This window comes from Ylistrum balloti, unplaced genomic scaffold (assembly GCF_031769215.1).
Source record: "Ylistrum balloti isolate Yb309-2 unplaced genomic scaffold, AGI_CSIRO_Ybal_v1 Utg371132, whole genome shotgun sequence".
NCBI classification, from domain to species: domain Eukaryota; kingdom Metazoa; phylum Mollusca; class Bivalvia; order Pectinida; family Pectinidae; genus Ylistrum; species Ylistrum balloti.
The window spans coordinates 782,013-797,582 of NW_026782621.1; the positions used below are offsets into that span (position 1 = coordinate 782,013).

Sequence of the window (15,570 nt, forward strand, 5' to 3'; positions counted from 1 at the left end):
CCCTAGATAAAGCAAAATCAGTTTTTACAAATGATGATGATCCTAGTACAAGGAACTCCTTTACTACTGATGACTAACCTAGTTACAGAGAGCTTGAATCCTCCTAATAAGGATAAGCCTAGCTACCAAGAGCTCCAATACTACTGAAGATAATCCCATTGACAGAGAGCTTGATTCCTGCTGATGATAACCTTAGTTACAAAGAGCTCAGATACCTCTTAAGATTATCCCATTTACAGAAAGCTTGATCCCTCCTGAATCAACCAGGTTATATTTATAGAAAACTCCACAAATAAATGAGAATTTATATCACAGATCTATGTGCCATAATATCAACACTAACATTTTTCTTGTACTTATCCTCATTTTGAAAGAGATTACAACATTAATAAATGTATTACTGAATTTCTTGTTCAATTTGATTTTTGCTATATATATTTGCTATATTTATGAAATCAATTTGTAAATCTTGTCCAAAAGAATGATATGATTTTTTTTTTACGCATTCTTATTTCAAAGTAAGAGAGACTGCACTTATAGGACAAAAGTACAAAAATAACCATTAAATAACACTTGTACATGGCCACTAGTATGATGTACATATGGACAAAATGAATGTTACAACATACACTGTACAGTTTATGAATAATTTGAAACTATGTACCAACTTAAGTATTCCAATCAAAGAATATTCTCCATTTATCAGTTTTGATTTCCATCAAATACATGTAATATCTATCATCAGATATAAAGCTAACAATCCTTAAATATGAAAATTCCCATTAAACTTAAGTTTCTCAACTTTCTCCAGTAGCACTGTTTAATGTATAATACAATAAATTTACATCTACTACACATTCTCGTAAGATAAACCTACAACAGTCAGCTGTGAGTCTTCAGACCTTATATATTACAATGTCCGATACCAATTTCTGCTTACTGAATACTGTAAACGTACTTATTGGTGGGAATTGGACAAATTACTGCAATGATGAATCTGCATATCCACAATAATTGCTATATGAACATCATACAGAAGATGCAATTAATGCAATCTACCCCAGATGAATAATTTCAGCACAAAAATGCTAAAATATGAGTACAACTAAAATATGTATGCTAACTGACGAAATCAAGTGCGGAGAATAACACTTTTACAAATGTTAGGAATATTTACTTGAATAAACATTTTTGATAAAATAAATTTTCTGCGGTGGGTGTCCCGATATATCAGTATATTATTATTTACAAACATAAATTGATAATCAGCTTTTCAAAGCATCTAGCAAACTTAAGCCTGGAATGAAGTTGACCTAAAGAAAGGCTAAAAGTTTTCATCTCGATTCAGACATCATAGATATGTTCACTTGCTAACAATTTTCATCAATATTAACAAAATTCATTCTCTTCAATATAATTGAAGATAATATCAAGATATTTGGCTAAGTACTTTGGCAATAAATTTCATTTTATATGAATACATTAATAAAAAAAGTTGATACAAAGAAAGTACATATTTCAGTCCGAGGTGGCCTGATGTAGTAGGGTACTTCAAAATAATAGTGAAACTGACAGTATTTTCACCTATTTAGGAAGCCGAGTAATATCACAAGAGTTATGAATTACCTAAATGTCTGGAATGAGCATTTTTCTCTAATCTAAAGTAAATGTTTGTTTCATTGAAATGATATTCTATGGTTTGTGGTAAGTATCACTGTTGCCAACCTCATGTGTAAATAATCTGGTCATGGCCTTCAATCAAGGGTGACAAGGTGTTTTAACAGATTATCAGATAAAAAGACCTTGTAATGAATTCTATTGAAACCTTTAAATACTGATCAAAATTAAAGAAACATCATGTGATTCTAGCATTTTTCACAATTTAAGCAGCTCATGATATGGTTAGTATCAGGTAAATTGGCGACACTACAAGTATTCAACCATAATAATTTAGGCTATCCAACTTTTAAAAGAAGAATAAAGAAGTTGTTAATTCATTTTCGTTACTATGGCACTGAAAAATAAATGCAGAATATCTCATCATAGATGAAGAGAAAATACCATCAAAATAAAAAGACAAGGTAAACTGAATTTATAAGTCTTCACACCCTTTGAGACTCAACATTTGAATATGTGAATCTCCAAATCTTCCCTAGTTATCATCCATGATTCATTAATGCACACTAAAGTTGTGTCTGTAAACATAGCAAAGATTACCATTCTGATCTATAATAACTCTTTGTTTGTCAGTTAGCACATACTACCAAAGATCTATAATAACGCTTTGTTTGTCAGTTAACCCATACTACCAAGGATCACAACTTAAGTAATAGAATAATGTGTCTTAGCAGATTTGTATAAAATTACGTAAATTCAATATGATCACAAAACATTTATCATGTAAGATAAAAAGCAGAAATTGATAGAACAAAGAAAAAACATCACAATATATTTGTAAGTTAAATATCTCTCATACTGTAGAATTTTACTATAAAGTACATGTATTAACAATATTTCTACATGATCAACATGTTTACTATTGTATTTCTTTGTTATCCTCATCTATCTGTATTTCAATATCCTCATTGCCAGATTCATCCTCTGTTCTGTTGTCTAGAAGAGGGACATCTGAAATATACAATCAAATATTCTATACAAAATCTTGATCTGTGACAATCATTTGTATCTATATTAATGGAGTACACAGTTCACATCATGCCAACGAACCCTACATTCACAAAAAGTCTTTCTGAAATTCCACATACATTTATACTATCCATAATATCCTTTCCCATAAGTTCCCTGAAAAGGGTTATTTTTAGATTAAATAATCATTTATGGAGTGTCTTTTTAAAAATCAGTTTGTACAAAATTCAGAAGATATTGACAAGTGTATCTTGTGAAACATAAATGTAAAAAAATAAGAAATCTGTTGTCATACAATATCAGACAACGCATTTCATATACATGACAATAAATATGCCATCAGGAACTTCCTGAATCACAATTCCATACAACAATCATCATGTTTCCATTTCCCCAAGGATGACAAAATAAGTGAAAACAATGCTTTCAATATCATCATATGATGCATTAAACATGGATATCTTTGTCAAAAGAATTCCTACCTTCTGTTGAGAGATTTTCTCTGGAGGTCTCCAGACTGCCTGCAGTAGCTCTGCCTGAGGCATTGGAGGGGCGTGAGGCAACACTATCCAGCGTATCCACAGTTACAGAGGTGGAGGCATCACTGATACTCACATTGACAGTGTCTATAGATCCAAAAACCTCCGATATACCATCTCTGTTCACTGTACTCATGGTGCTGATGGAATGTCTGTTACTCACTGTATCTGCCTGACTATTGTTGCGCAGACTGGAGGGAATGTTTGGTAGAGGTCTGTAATCTGCAGCAGATGAAACACGTTCTTCTGTAATATCTCTAACAGGCCTGCTTGGTCCTAATGACCTTGACCTTGTGGCTTCCTCATAGGATGGCAGTCTTGCAGCTTCATATCCAATTAATGCCACTCTATCATGTTCATCTAAGGTGTTGTTGTAGACACGGGAGTATGGGGGTGGGGTGCCCCCTACTTGTGGATAAAGGCGTACCTGTGGCTTTCTGCGCCTAAACACCATCACTACCATGACCAACAACAACACACCCAAAACACTGCAAGCAGTGGCAATGACAATGGCCAAGGTGTTCATATGGCCACTTCCGTCGTCCATATTCTTGTCAGCTGTCTGAATGGACTGGTCTGTTGAAACACAAGAACAACGTTAAAATAGACATCAAAGAAAGAAGGTAGAACTTGTATAACAAAATGTTTCATTATTCTTAAGTAAACAATCATCACTTGAACTAGTTTCAGCAATCTGCAGAAAATCTTCCAACATCTTCACTTGGTATGTTATCATGTGGTATGTTTGAATGGGAAAAAATTGTATTACAATGAATACGTAAGAGAAAGAATGGTTCTCTAGGAACTGTGTGTTGCATTCCCTGTAAGATGGATGTATCATTTCCTACCATATTGTATCAATGTACAAAATAAAGCATTCCTTACTTAATGATTAATATTTTTAATAGTTGGATATTATTTTTGATGACTGAAGATCATTAAAAAATAAGTTCATTATTTAAGTAAAAACAAGTTTTTTTTTGACAGAAAAGTATATGACTTTTTATCAGATTATCAACTAGGACGTTCATACAGCTATTTTAATACAAAAATTATATGTTACTCTCATCAAAATCCTTTTTAACAGATTATCAAAGAGGAGTCATACAGCACAACTAGAAGGCTACTGAATGGATTGAATGACAAACTATCAGATACACAAAGAATCAAATAGATAAATCAGCATTCTAATCTAAAACTTAGTACATTATCATGTGTACCTGAGGGAACACATGCTGGTATTCCAGCACTCCAATTGTTCTGTCCCTGACTATTTCTCACACAGCTAAGTCGATCTTCACCAGCAAGACGGAATCCATCATTACAGGAACACTCCACCATGGATCCAAGGAGTCTACACTGGTCAGGATCAGATGTGTGAGAGTTACAGAGACACTGACCATTGGGAACCATTGGTAACTTGGGGCAGGAATCTGATTGAGCTGAAAGTCAGAATTAAAATCCGTTTTGGTTGATTTTTGGTTCAACAATTGTCGATTTATTTCTGACAATAAACCTTGTACTTTATGCCACATCCTAAATTTCTACCAAGAACTTCTTTTGCTTGTTTTTATTTTTTCCTGAAAATCAGCAATACAATTTTTTTTTAAATTCAAAACATGTCCTTAGATTATTTATGAAGGTAGTTTGATATTCCTTTTGAGCAACTCTTGTTGAGGAACTGCAAAAATCAAGTGTTTACCTTCATGTTTTTTTTATCAATTGATACATACATGTATACTAACAGCTTTTGTTCCCAGATTATTTCCATTAAATACATGCATATATACGTATACACCGATTTTCAGGCTTTTATACAATGAATCACCCATGCACAATCTGTCAGTGCAGGCCATAATTAATTCCTCAGATTACTTTAAATGTTATGTGGTCATAGGCTGATACAAAAGTTCATGAGTGATCTTATTACAAACTACATAAATTCTTTTTAGGAGCATTATCTTTTTGGTACATTTGGCTATTAAACTTTGAGGGACTGAGTTGACAAAAGTGTCTCTCTAAAACATTTCATCTGCCAAAACAAGACACACCACTTTCCTTTTTAAAATGACTATAACCTGTGACAAAGTGGTGTGTAGCGGAAATGTAGAAATAGCTGTAATACATATTTTATATATACAGTGATTATGATAAGAAGCATACTCCCGGTATTGATGCACATGGGTGGCATCTGTGACCACAGTTCATTGGTGCGACACTCAATCTCGTCATCTCCCCTCATCTTGGAGTTAATACAGTAATACTTGATCCGAGTGCCAATAGGATATGTGTCCTGATTCTCTCTCATCACAAGGTCATTCATCCCAGGCATTATAGCCCACTTCCCGTTAGTCACATCTGGAGGTCTAGTACAGCCTGGGATCTTCACTACAGTATAAATAATGATTTATATTAACTACTGTATATAACATACATATGCACTCATTCAATTTTTCAATCATTCCCATCTTGCAATCACCACTTTTTATCATTCAGTCCACTTAATTAGCACCTGCATACAAATAGTTTCCCCTAAAAATGATGATTAATTATCAGTACTGCATAGCAAAGTATACAATCAACAGGACTATCTGTTAAATTATTGTCTGAAAACAAATGTAAAATTTTATGCAAAGCAACCGTTTTTGTTGATGTAAGTCAAAGGTCAAAATGTAGGTATATATATCATGACAAAGTTATTTTTAGGAATTCAGTGACCCTTTAAAAACCTGCAAAAAAAATCAAATTGCAAAATTTGCAGGTTTTCTTTGGTTTTTTGTAAATGCATGAGTATAATACATGTACATCTATCGTGTTGACATACCTAAATGCACCTGAACACTTTCTAGTCATGAATACTTCCATCGTAAGGAAACACTCGTTATATATAATACATTATTATTACTTATATAGTATTACTGGGCAGTTAGATCTCCATTTGCTTATAGAATCGGGTACAGGTATTTATATGTAGTTAATATGAAAGGGACTTACAGCACACAAGTGTATTTCCAACCCATTTCCCACCAGAGCAGAGGAGTGTGGAAAACGAGTTAAATAGGTAATCATCATATGAATCCCTAGATAACTGTTGGTATCCAGAATCACACCTGTAAGTGACAGGTGTGTCCTGTGTATAGGGGGTCCAGGTATCCACACGCTCAATGATACTGGCATGGTTCACCTCTGGAGGGGGAGGACACTCTGAAGGACAAATACACAAGTAAATATCATCCACAGCATTTCTCATTCAGTTAAACATCATCATAGTAACACATCAAGTTATTCTTTACAGAAATATGGACACTTCTCTATGATTTTTTTCAAATGTTGGCAAATAAATACACCCCTTAATTTCACAACTGATAACAATGCAGAGTTTGACTTTTACAATCTATAATCTTACCAAGGGGTGGCCAGATATCCACATTATCTATTCATTGCATTTACCACTCTGAGGTCTCCTTCAAGCTGTCTTAAGTAATGGGAGTCAAACCATGTCACAAGGGGATTCAAACACCAGTTAAATGTTCTATACCTAACAGGTTTACAGGCTGAATTACCTGTATGTTTTTACATGAAGATCAAGGACATATCATCATTTCATTAATAGTAACTCTTGAAGGAGAAACAATTCATTAAGTCCAATGGACTAAAAATCACAGCTGTAATTCTAGAATTTGTTTCCACCTGTAATACAGTATTTCAGTATATGTTCTGGTCATTGTTCATTTAGTTTATTCCTAAGTTGGAAAGGAGACTTAAGGTATGGCTGCATGACCCACAAAGGGTGTACCAACAGCTTCACAGAAAACATGTCCAACAGGGTATAAAAAAGTTACTGTTTGTGGAATAATTCTTTGCCAGAGATACATTTTCAAATATCTGAAGTAAATCCAATTGTAGGATATTAATATCATTCACAGAGCATCTTTAGCTTCTAGCCTCATGTCTTAACCCAATGAAAATAATCACAAAGGAATTACCAAGGTCACTTGTGCAGTCAGGTATGTCTGACAAACCCAGGACTGTAACCCAACGTAAGTCCTGACTACAAACAATCTTCAGTGATTGAAAGGACTGCTGATGAAATTTTATGCTGTATTGACTATTACAGTGAACTTCAGCTGATTTCTTTGAGTGGTCCATGGTGACTTTAGCATGAGTAAATGTTGGGTTTGAGCAAGTCAAAGCTGAAAAGAATAATATATAGCATGAAAAACAAACAGAGTATTGTAGGATAGAACAATATATGGTATCCAATCCATGCTAAAGTGTCATATATTATTGTAGCAAAGTGAACGAAAATATAAAGGAAACAATGTTAGCCAAGTCAAAATGCCACTAAGTTTTAAGTTATGATAAGAGCAAATGGCAATAACTCTTTCCAAACAGCTGAAACTAAATGCCATTATTGAAAATACAACCTCATGGCACAGTAACGAAACCTAAGGAAATTGGTTGAAAAATATGGGAGGAGATCTCCGGAAATAAAAAAGTTTGCACATGCCATACCCTAGCATGTCCTTTCAAAATTTTGATAAGAGTGTAAAAATCTTACAAAAAATAGTTTCTAATGTATAACACCCCATAAGCAACAAGCAATACTTCAAACTATGTTCATGGCTAACCCCTCCCCTGTCTCCTGCTTTCATGTCAACTAGACATAGAATTCAAAATACATGTTAAAAGTAAAACCCATTATTTACTTTAATGCATTTTTTGTTAGATTTTAACTATAACTTAGGACTTACTTGTAGGCAATTTGTTGACACAGTGAGGTAGAGTGGCTGGCTGCCACATTCCATTTGTACAAAGTAACTTGTTAGAGCCAATCAAACTATACCCAGCTTCACACTCAACACTGGCCTCCAGGGAGTCCAGCGAGTACATGTGCACTTTGGCATTAATGATATTAATGGGAGGACAATCATTTCCTGTAAGATAAAAAAAGTTGACAGATTTTTTGTTTTATTTTAAAAATGACTTGAATTTTGTCTCCAAAAACATTCTATTGTCATTTTTAAATAAATTACAAGTCATCAACAAAAAAACAATAAAGATTATATTATGGTGACACGAAAAAGTTTTTAACATAACACCACATTATAATAAGCCACAAACAATACTTATTTCCCATGTTTAGCACATTTTCAACACAATCCATTAACACTTAAATTCTGAGCCAAAACAACATTTTAGGAAAAGACATACCTTTTGACCAGCAAGTCTTCAATGAAACAGCAAAAAGGAGGTAGTAAATGCAATACAAGTTCATCTCTCCCATCTTATTGATTACACACAAAGCAACTGAAATAAAGGCAAACATTATTTTACATTAAAATAATTACCTTTTTAACCTAATTTAATAGCATGTGAATTAAGTGGTGAATCATAACAATTTGATAAATTTTCATCAACCTCGACAATGTCACTATTACTTCTATAAATGATATATGAAAGATCCTGATTAATACCCATATATACATGCATAAGAGATCACTTTGATGGAAATATATGATAAAACGTCAATAATTTGACAGGTACAGATGCAGTAACTAAATTGTAAACACATCAGCAGGGATGTATAATTAGGTGATGAGACACTCCTTGTCATCTTGTAACGTTATCACATTTAGAATTGACTTATTCTTTGAATTTGAGATGACAACTAGTCAAGATAGTTTTCGATGGCTAAGTGTAATAAATGGTCGCCATCAGAATTGTTGAAAATTCAATATATCACAGAGATAAAGCTACATATATTGTTTCTATTCCTTTTTTTTTTTTTTGTAAGCCATTACATGAAACCTAATTGTTGTGTGACATGCCAATTATTTTGTTATTTTCTCACTTGAATATCATCTGGTAAATACGGTGTAGAGGAATATACTAGTCTTGCTTATACTTTTGCATCACTAGCTTTTCTGCAAAAATACATACTGGTCTTTAATTTATTTTAAATCAACGGTAACAAAGACCTTGATAATTGTTACATTGAACAAGCTTACTTTTATAACAAATTGTTTTAGCTTGTGAGTGATCTTTTATCAAATGAATACATATGCTAACATGATTTATTTTTGTAAACAACTGAAATGTTACTCTGTTTCTTATACCATATTTTGCCTAAAATAGGAAGAAAACTATTTTATATCATTGTTACTAAAATCATACTAATTTTATGTTGCTATGCATGACTTTGAGAATATATTTTTATTCTTAAAGAATGTTCTGCTTTTTTGTTACAGGCTTCACTGTCATGGTTGACAAAATGACTTTTGATATGCCAGTCAGTGCTATAGATTGACACTTGAAGAATTATTTAGTTTATGATTGATAACTAAATGGGGCATTATTGTAGAAAGAGCCAGGGCTTTCATTACATATTGTATTATGAACTGACACAAAGGTATACCCAAGAAATCTCCAGTAGGCCATCTCTATCGTATTGGTACCTTGTAAAATCAATTTTCAATTTTTAACCCTTAGTTCCAACAATTAATCACCATCCTCTGATAATAAGCAATGGGCAGTTATCATTTTGCTTTTTAACTGCAGTTGTTTAAATATAATTAGTTAACACATATTGGAGACTCTAACATGACCAGAAAAATACTAGGCTTAGTCCGTCTCATAATGCTATAAACAAATTTTGAAGTTATGATCATGATCAGACAAGCTTACAGTCAAGAAAAAAGAACTGTTAATTAAGTTTGACTTATCAAAGTATCGCAGTCAAGAGTCGTTTCCTGGATTATAGCTTTAAAGTATTATATGTCTGATTAAGCTTACATACACTTTTAGATATTTGTAATTGTTTTGAGTATATGTGTGTATATGTAAGTTTGAGAAGAATAAATTTACGCGTTTTGCCTGTCGTTTATGATATGTTCAAAAATGTTTCTTACTTCGTGACAAAGATAATTTTACAAACTAAATTTGTCATTATTTTGATCCGAATTGGTTTTGTCCTAACAAAGCTGTTTTACATGTTCGACGTTGTAACAAAAATATTTATGATTACATTTGATTTTGTACATAGAAAGTAACTGGAGGATGAACTCATTTGTTTTATTACGACATGTCTTACATAAACCAATAAAATAAAAATAATGCGAAGAGCCTTTCATGTGTAAAATGAATGACAGCGAAAAAACGCATAGAAAACATAAAAAAATGGTTGACAATTCTAAATATGTAGCGTCAACATCATTCATGTTGAAGTCACAAGGTTATCTTATGATGAACACCACATAAATCATGCGTGATTTGAAGCTGAACTCACATTTATACCTAAGTTAGTTCTCTATGTTGTTATATTCCCTTCTTCAAGACGCCATATTGGGTAAATTGACATCAATTTTGCACGAGATGCGCATGACCGGAAGTTAAAATATATAAACACTGTGGAAACGTGCTTCATGTGCACAAACTCTATCTCACATTACAAAAGTGAATTCGTTGAAGGGTAAATCTCATTTTGGACATCCAGAGTCATTTTTCTTCCTTAATTACCACAGGAAACAACTACAGTGGTATGTTAAGGGGTGTTTTCTAATAGGTATGAGCAAAGCTACTGTTATGTCAGTAAAGCGAATGCATTGGCCACAATGGTGTATGGAAAGTGTATGAGGAAAGTTGGACTTGGCAGGCTTATTGTGTTCCTGGTGGTTGCAATAATTTTTCTTCAAATTGTGCATTTTTATTCACTGACATACATGCATTCGAAAGATTCAGAATTAGGAACGCCACATCCTCATAAGATGACCAAAAAAGAGTCTTCCTCTTCAGACAAGGTTATACAGCGCCTCCAGGATTCCAATCTAATGGACAGTAGTGGATCATACTACCTCATAAGGAATTTAATTTCACCTGAAAGTAGATCTGGTAATTCGGATCAGACTAATCACTATAGTGATGTCACTCTGGTCACACAATGTTCAGCCAATCATCTGGATGATCTTGTTGATTTAACTGACCGCTGGGATGGACCAGTCTCTATTTCTATTTTCACATATGACAAAGATTTTCCTTTTGCTATCAGAGCACTTCTGTATTTCCAAAAGTGTTATAAGAAAATTAGAAGACATGTTTTCTTTAATATGATTTACCCTATTGATAAACCACCAAGGATTCCTGATATTGAAAAAATTTCAGTTAAAGCAATAAACTGTGACAAGTCATTTGGAGAATTAAGAACAGCAAACCCTGAAAATTATGCATTATCTGGGATTGAATATCCTCACAATATATTGAGGAATTTTGCTTTAAAAGGTGTAACATCTCCGTATGTGTTTGTTGTTGATATCGATCTTATTCCATCAGGTAATTTATTACAGGATTTCAAAACCTTTATAGAAAGACGAAAACAGTCACCAGATGGACTACCAAAGCATGATAAAGTTGCCTTTGTTGTTCCGTGCTTTGAAATTAAAGAATCAACTAAAATTCCAGAGACCAAAGCAGTGTTATTAGATGAGATTAAGTCAAATAATGTCCGCCCTTTTTATGCAGAAGTCTGTCAGCGTTGCCAGAAGCAGACCTCATACAGTGAATGGATGAAGTTAGTAAATGTTGATTTCCTGGATGTAGGTTTCAGCTTAGACTGGAAGGATCCATGGGAACCTTTCTTTATCACAGATAAGCATCTACCTTTGTATGATGAAAGATTTAAACAGTATGGATTCAACAGAATAAGTCAGGTAAAATTTCTCCAGCTGAATTTTGAAAGCATGTAATTTGATGGGTAATTAAGCCTGTGTTTGATAATAAGTATATTCATATGCCTACAACTGTTCAATAGAATTACCAAAAATCAAATTGTAGCAGAACTGGACAGAGTCATTTGTGACCCGGTTGCTCAATTGGTAGATTTTTGAGTGTCCTGGCTTCATAACCTGGTTTTGCTATGCATTTTGCTGCTTGTGACCAACCCTTGCATCAATTAGATGATTGCTTGACAATGGGATACCAGAACCTGTGTTTTAAATAGTTGTGTGTTTGGGGATGAAGACTTAGAAAAAGGAGGGAGGAATGTAGGGGATTTGGACTGGTCATTAGCCACCAGGTAGATCAATTGGTAGAGTATCTGTCGTGGTCTAGGGTTCAAGCTCAACTCTGGCTGTGCTTTTTTCCACCCCTGTTACTGAATGCATTATTTTCCTACAGTATGCTCATCGCATGAATTTAAGTCAGTGAATTTACCAGTATGCTTTTCTTCCAGGTTTGTCTGATAATACCAGTGTATTATGATGAAAAGTGAAGCCTATGGTAAAGTGAACCACGGTTCATTTCACCATTATGGTGAAATAAACCCTTCCATGGTAAAGTGAAGCCACTTAATATTTTGTTTTCAGTTGCTGTTTCTTCACTAAATGTTTTATCAGTTTACTTAATTATGTTCTTTAATACATGATAAAAAAATTAATAAAACCACAAATAAAACAAACAAATATCAGGGTAGGGAAATTGAGAGTGGGGCAGGGGGATTCACTTTACCATGGCCATAGCAAAGTGAAGCATTACACTATTATTTTTACATATTAACTTTTTCACCTGATTTTTTTGCTATTTGCCCTGATTTAATCATATAAACACATAAATAAAAAAAAAATGGTATGGGGTAGGGCAGGAGGGGTTCAGTGACGTACTACACTGTTTCCCCACCCAAGAGAAAAAAAATTGGTGAAAAAAGTTAATTAGTAAGAAAATAGTGTAATGCTTCACTTAACCATGGCCATGGTGGCGAGACCCCCTCTCCCTCTGCCTCACCCTAATTTCCCCAGCCTAGACATAGTGTTTGTTATTTATTTGTTTATTGTATGTGTTTATGTGAAATGCTTCACTTTACCATGGCCCATCCCCACCCTTGTTATTTTTCAGTTTTATTATGTTTGAGGAACTTACTTAATCACAGTGATAAGAAATTAAGTGAAGAAACATCTTTTGAAAACAGAATATAAAGTGGCATCACTTTCACATGGAGGGGTTCATTCTACCATGCTTCACAATACCACGCTACACCAGGGTTGTTTATTTGCAGGATTTCATCAAACATCAGTGATGAGACTTTTATTTTTATATTCTTGTAATATTCTCATCATCCTGATGCTGTAATCTTACATCATTTATATCTTGTCAACATTTTTTTTTGATAATTTCAGGTTTGTGAAATGCATATAGCTGGTTACAGGTTTGATGTATTGAACAATGCATTCCTTGTGCACAAAGGATTCAAATTTCCTGAAAGATTTCACAAAGGGAAAGAAGAGGAACTTGCAAAAAATAGAATGCTATTTAGAACTTTTAAGGAAGAGTTGAAATCTAAGTACCAAGATACGACTAGACGGTGCTATTAAATTTTGCATCTGATGATAATTCTTTTTTAAATGTTTAAACAATTCCTTAAAGGACTAATCATACGATAGGGAACAGGTTCTGTGCTTTTTGAATCTTTAGAAATGAGATATGTAATAGTTATTTGTTTTTATATTATCCACCTGGAATAAAATGGCATTAAATGGTCTTTCACATTAGTGTCAGTTATCATGTGCAGTAAGCACGGTATTGTCTGGTGTATAAATCTGTTTGTCCAGTCACCTGTGTTGCTATTTTATCTTTGTGGTAAATGATTTTCAAATGCAATAAGTTGCAAATGTTATAGAAGGATGGTAGATACTCCCCAACCACCACCGGTCTGGTTGTACTATTTCTTAACCACAACATTCTGGTTGTCCCACTACCAAACACCACAATTCTGGCTGTCCCATCACTCAAACATCACCATTCAGGTTGTCCCAATACCCAACCATCACAATTCTTGTTGTCCCAATACTCAACCATCACAATTCGTGTTGTCCCAATATCCAACCACCATCAGTCAGGTTGTTACCCTAATAAACCTCAACCACCACTATTCTGATTGTCTCACTACCAAACACCACATTCTGGTCGTCCTATCACTCAACCACCATCATTTTGGTTGTCTACCCCCAACCAAAACCATTCTAGTTGTCCCAATACCCAACTATCACAATTCTGGTTGTCTCACTACCCAACCATCACCAGTGTGGTTATCTCACTACCAAGCCATCACCAATTCATGTTTTCCCACTTTCTAACCATCAACAGTCTGGTTGTCCAATTACCTAACTATCTACAGTCACATTGTTCCACTACCTAACCATCAACACTCTGGTTGTCCAATTACCTAACCATCAACAGTCACATTGTCCCACTACCTAACTATCAACAGTCTGGTTGTCCCACTACCTAACCATCAACAGTCTGGTTGTCCAATTACCTAACCATCAACAGTCTGGTTGTCCCACTACCTAACCATCAACAGTCTGGTTGTCCCACTACCTAACCATCAACAGTCTGGTTGTCCCACTACCTACCCATCAACAGTCACATCGTCCCAATATCTAACCATCAACAGTCACATTGTCCCACTACCTAACTATCAACATTCACATTGTCCCACATTATCCCCACTACCTAACCATCGACAGTCTGGTTGTCCCCACTACCTAACCATCAACAGTCACATTGTCCCACTACCTAACCATCAACATTCACTTTGTCCCCACTACCTAACCATCAACAGTCTGGTTGTCCCCACTACCTAACCATCAACAGTCACATTGTCCCACTATCTAACCATCAACAGTCTGGTTGTCCCACTACCTAACCATTAACAGTCACATTGTTCCCACTACCTAACTCTTCTTGAGAACCGTACTCTCTCTTTGGTAAAAAGTGTTTTGTTACTTTTTCATTACCTGAATAATGTAAGCTAAGAGTAGAGGTGGCTGGTAAAGTTTTGAACCATGTCAAAGCTTCTAAAGAATATCTGAGCCATGGGTAAAACTAAGCCAATCTCTAATCAGATATACGAAAATTAAACCAGTGATGAATCTGAACATTATTAAGCTCTTCACAGAAAGTCTAACTCTCTCCATCCTGGTCTGTAAAACTTTGTTTGAAAGTTGAATATTGCAGATTAGCCATGATGCATATTTGTGAGGAATAAAACTGACTAGTATGAAAAGCAAGCTCTGTTGTACAGCGATTTACCAATATTTACTTGACCAGTATTACACAGCAGCCATAATCTATATCTTCAACTTGTAACAAAGAGTTTGAACTAATATCAATTTTGTATATATGTATTTATTTGTACTATGACTGAAAATAATTTAAGCACTGATGTTTATTTTTGGAAATAAATTTGCTTTAAAATCAGTATTATTCATTTTGGTTTTAGTTTTGAAGCAGGCTACGTTTTATATTCTTTTATCTTTCAGTACAAAATTTACTGTAGTTTTGTCTTACAAAGCTATTTCATGGATGTAAATTCAGCAATGAAAATATTGATAAG

At 34.2% G+C, this 15,570-nt stretch overlaps 2 protein-coding genes across 2 annotated transcripts; one reads left to right on the top strand and one right to left on the bottom strand.

The window, feature by feature from the left end:
* Positions 1–2,473: 2,473 nt before the first annotated feature.
* Positions 2,474–10,539, bottom strand: LOC132560938 (uncharacterized). The gene is made up of 9 exons (XM_060225640.1): positions 10,474–10,539; positions 8,400–8,495; positions 7,940–8,122; positions 7,172–7,378; positions 6,180–6,389; positions 5,349–5,573; positions 4,406–4,627; positions 3,129–3,761; positions 2,474–2,628 (listed from the first exon to the last, which is right to left on the bottom strand). The coding sequence occupies exons 2-9, from the start codon at positions 8,470–8,472 to the stop codon at positions 2,537–2,539; spliced, it is 1,845 nt and encodes a 614-aa protein (XP_060081623.1). The 5' UTR covers positions 8,473–8,495; positions 10,474–10,539; the 3' UTR covers positions 2,474–2,536.
* A 101-nt stretch (positions 10,540–10,640) lies between these two features.
* On the top strand, positions 10,641–15,385 carry LOC132560952 (beta-1,4-glucuronyltransferase 1-like). Its single transcript, XM_060225658.1, has 2 exons — positions 10,641–11,890; positions 13,352–15,385. The coding sequence occupies exons 1-2, from the start codon at positions 10,799–10,801 to the stop codon at positions 13,544–13,546; spliced, it is 1,287 nt and encodes a 428-aa protein (XP_060081641.1). The 5' UTR covers positions 10,641–10,798; the 3' UTR covers positions 13,547–15,385.
* The last annotated feature ends 185 nt before the right edge of the window (positions 15,386–15,570 follow it).

What these genes read in the sequence shown, in the direction of transcription:
- LOC132560938 (XM_060225640.1), bottom strand. Translation starts at nt 8,472, where the DNA reads ATGGGAGAGATGAACTTGTATTGCATTTACTACCTCCTTTTTGCTGTT. An exon ending in CATGTGCATCAATACCGGGA is followed by an intron (nt 4,628 to 5,348) that starts GTATGCTTCTTA and finishes TCTGACTTTCAG; the next exon opens with CTCAATCAGATTCCTGCCCC. An exon ending in AGAAAATCTCTCAACAGAAG is followed by an intron (nt 2,629 to 3,128) that starts GTAGGAATTCTT and finishes TGTATATTTCAG; the next exon opens with ATGTCCCTCTTCTAGACAAC.
- LOC132560952 (XM_060225658.1), top strand. Translation starts at nt 10,799, where the DNA reads ATGGTGTATGGAAAGTGTATGAGGAAAGTTGGACTTGGCAGGCTTATT. An exon ending in GATTCAACAGAATAAGTCAG is followed by an intron (nt 11,891 to 13,351) that starts GTAAAATTTCTC and finishes TGATAATTTCAG; the next exon opens with GTTTGTGAAATGCATATAGC.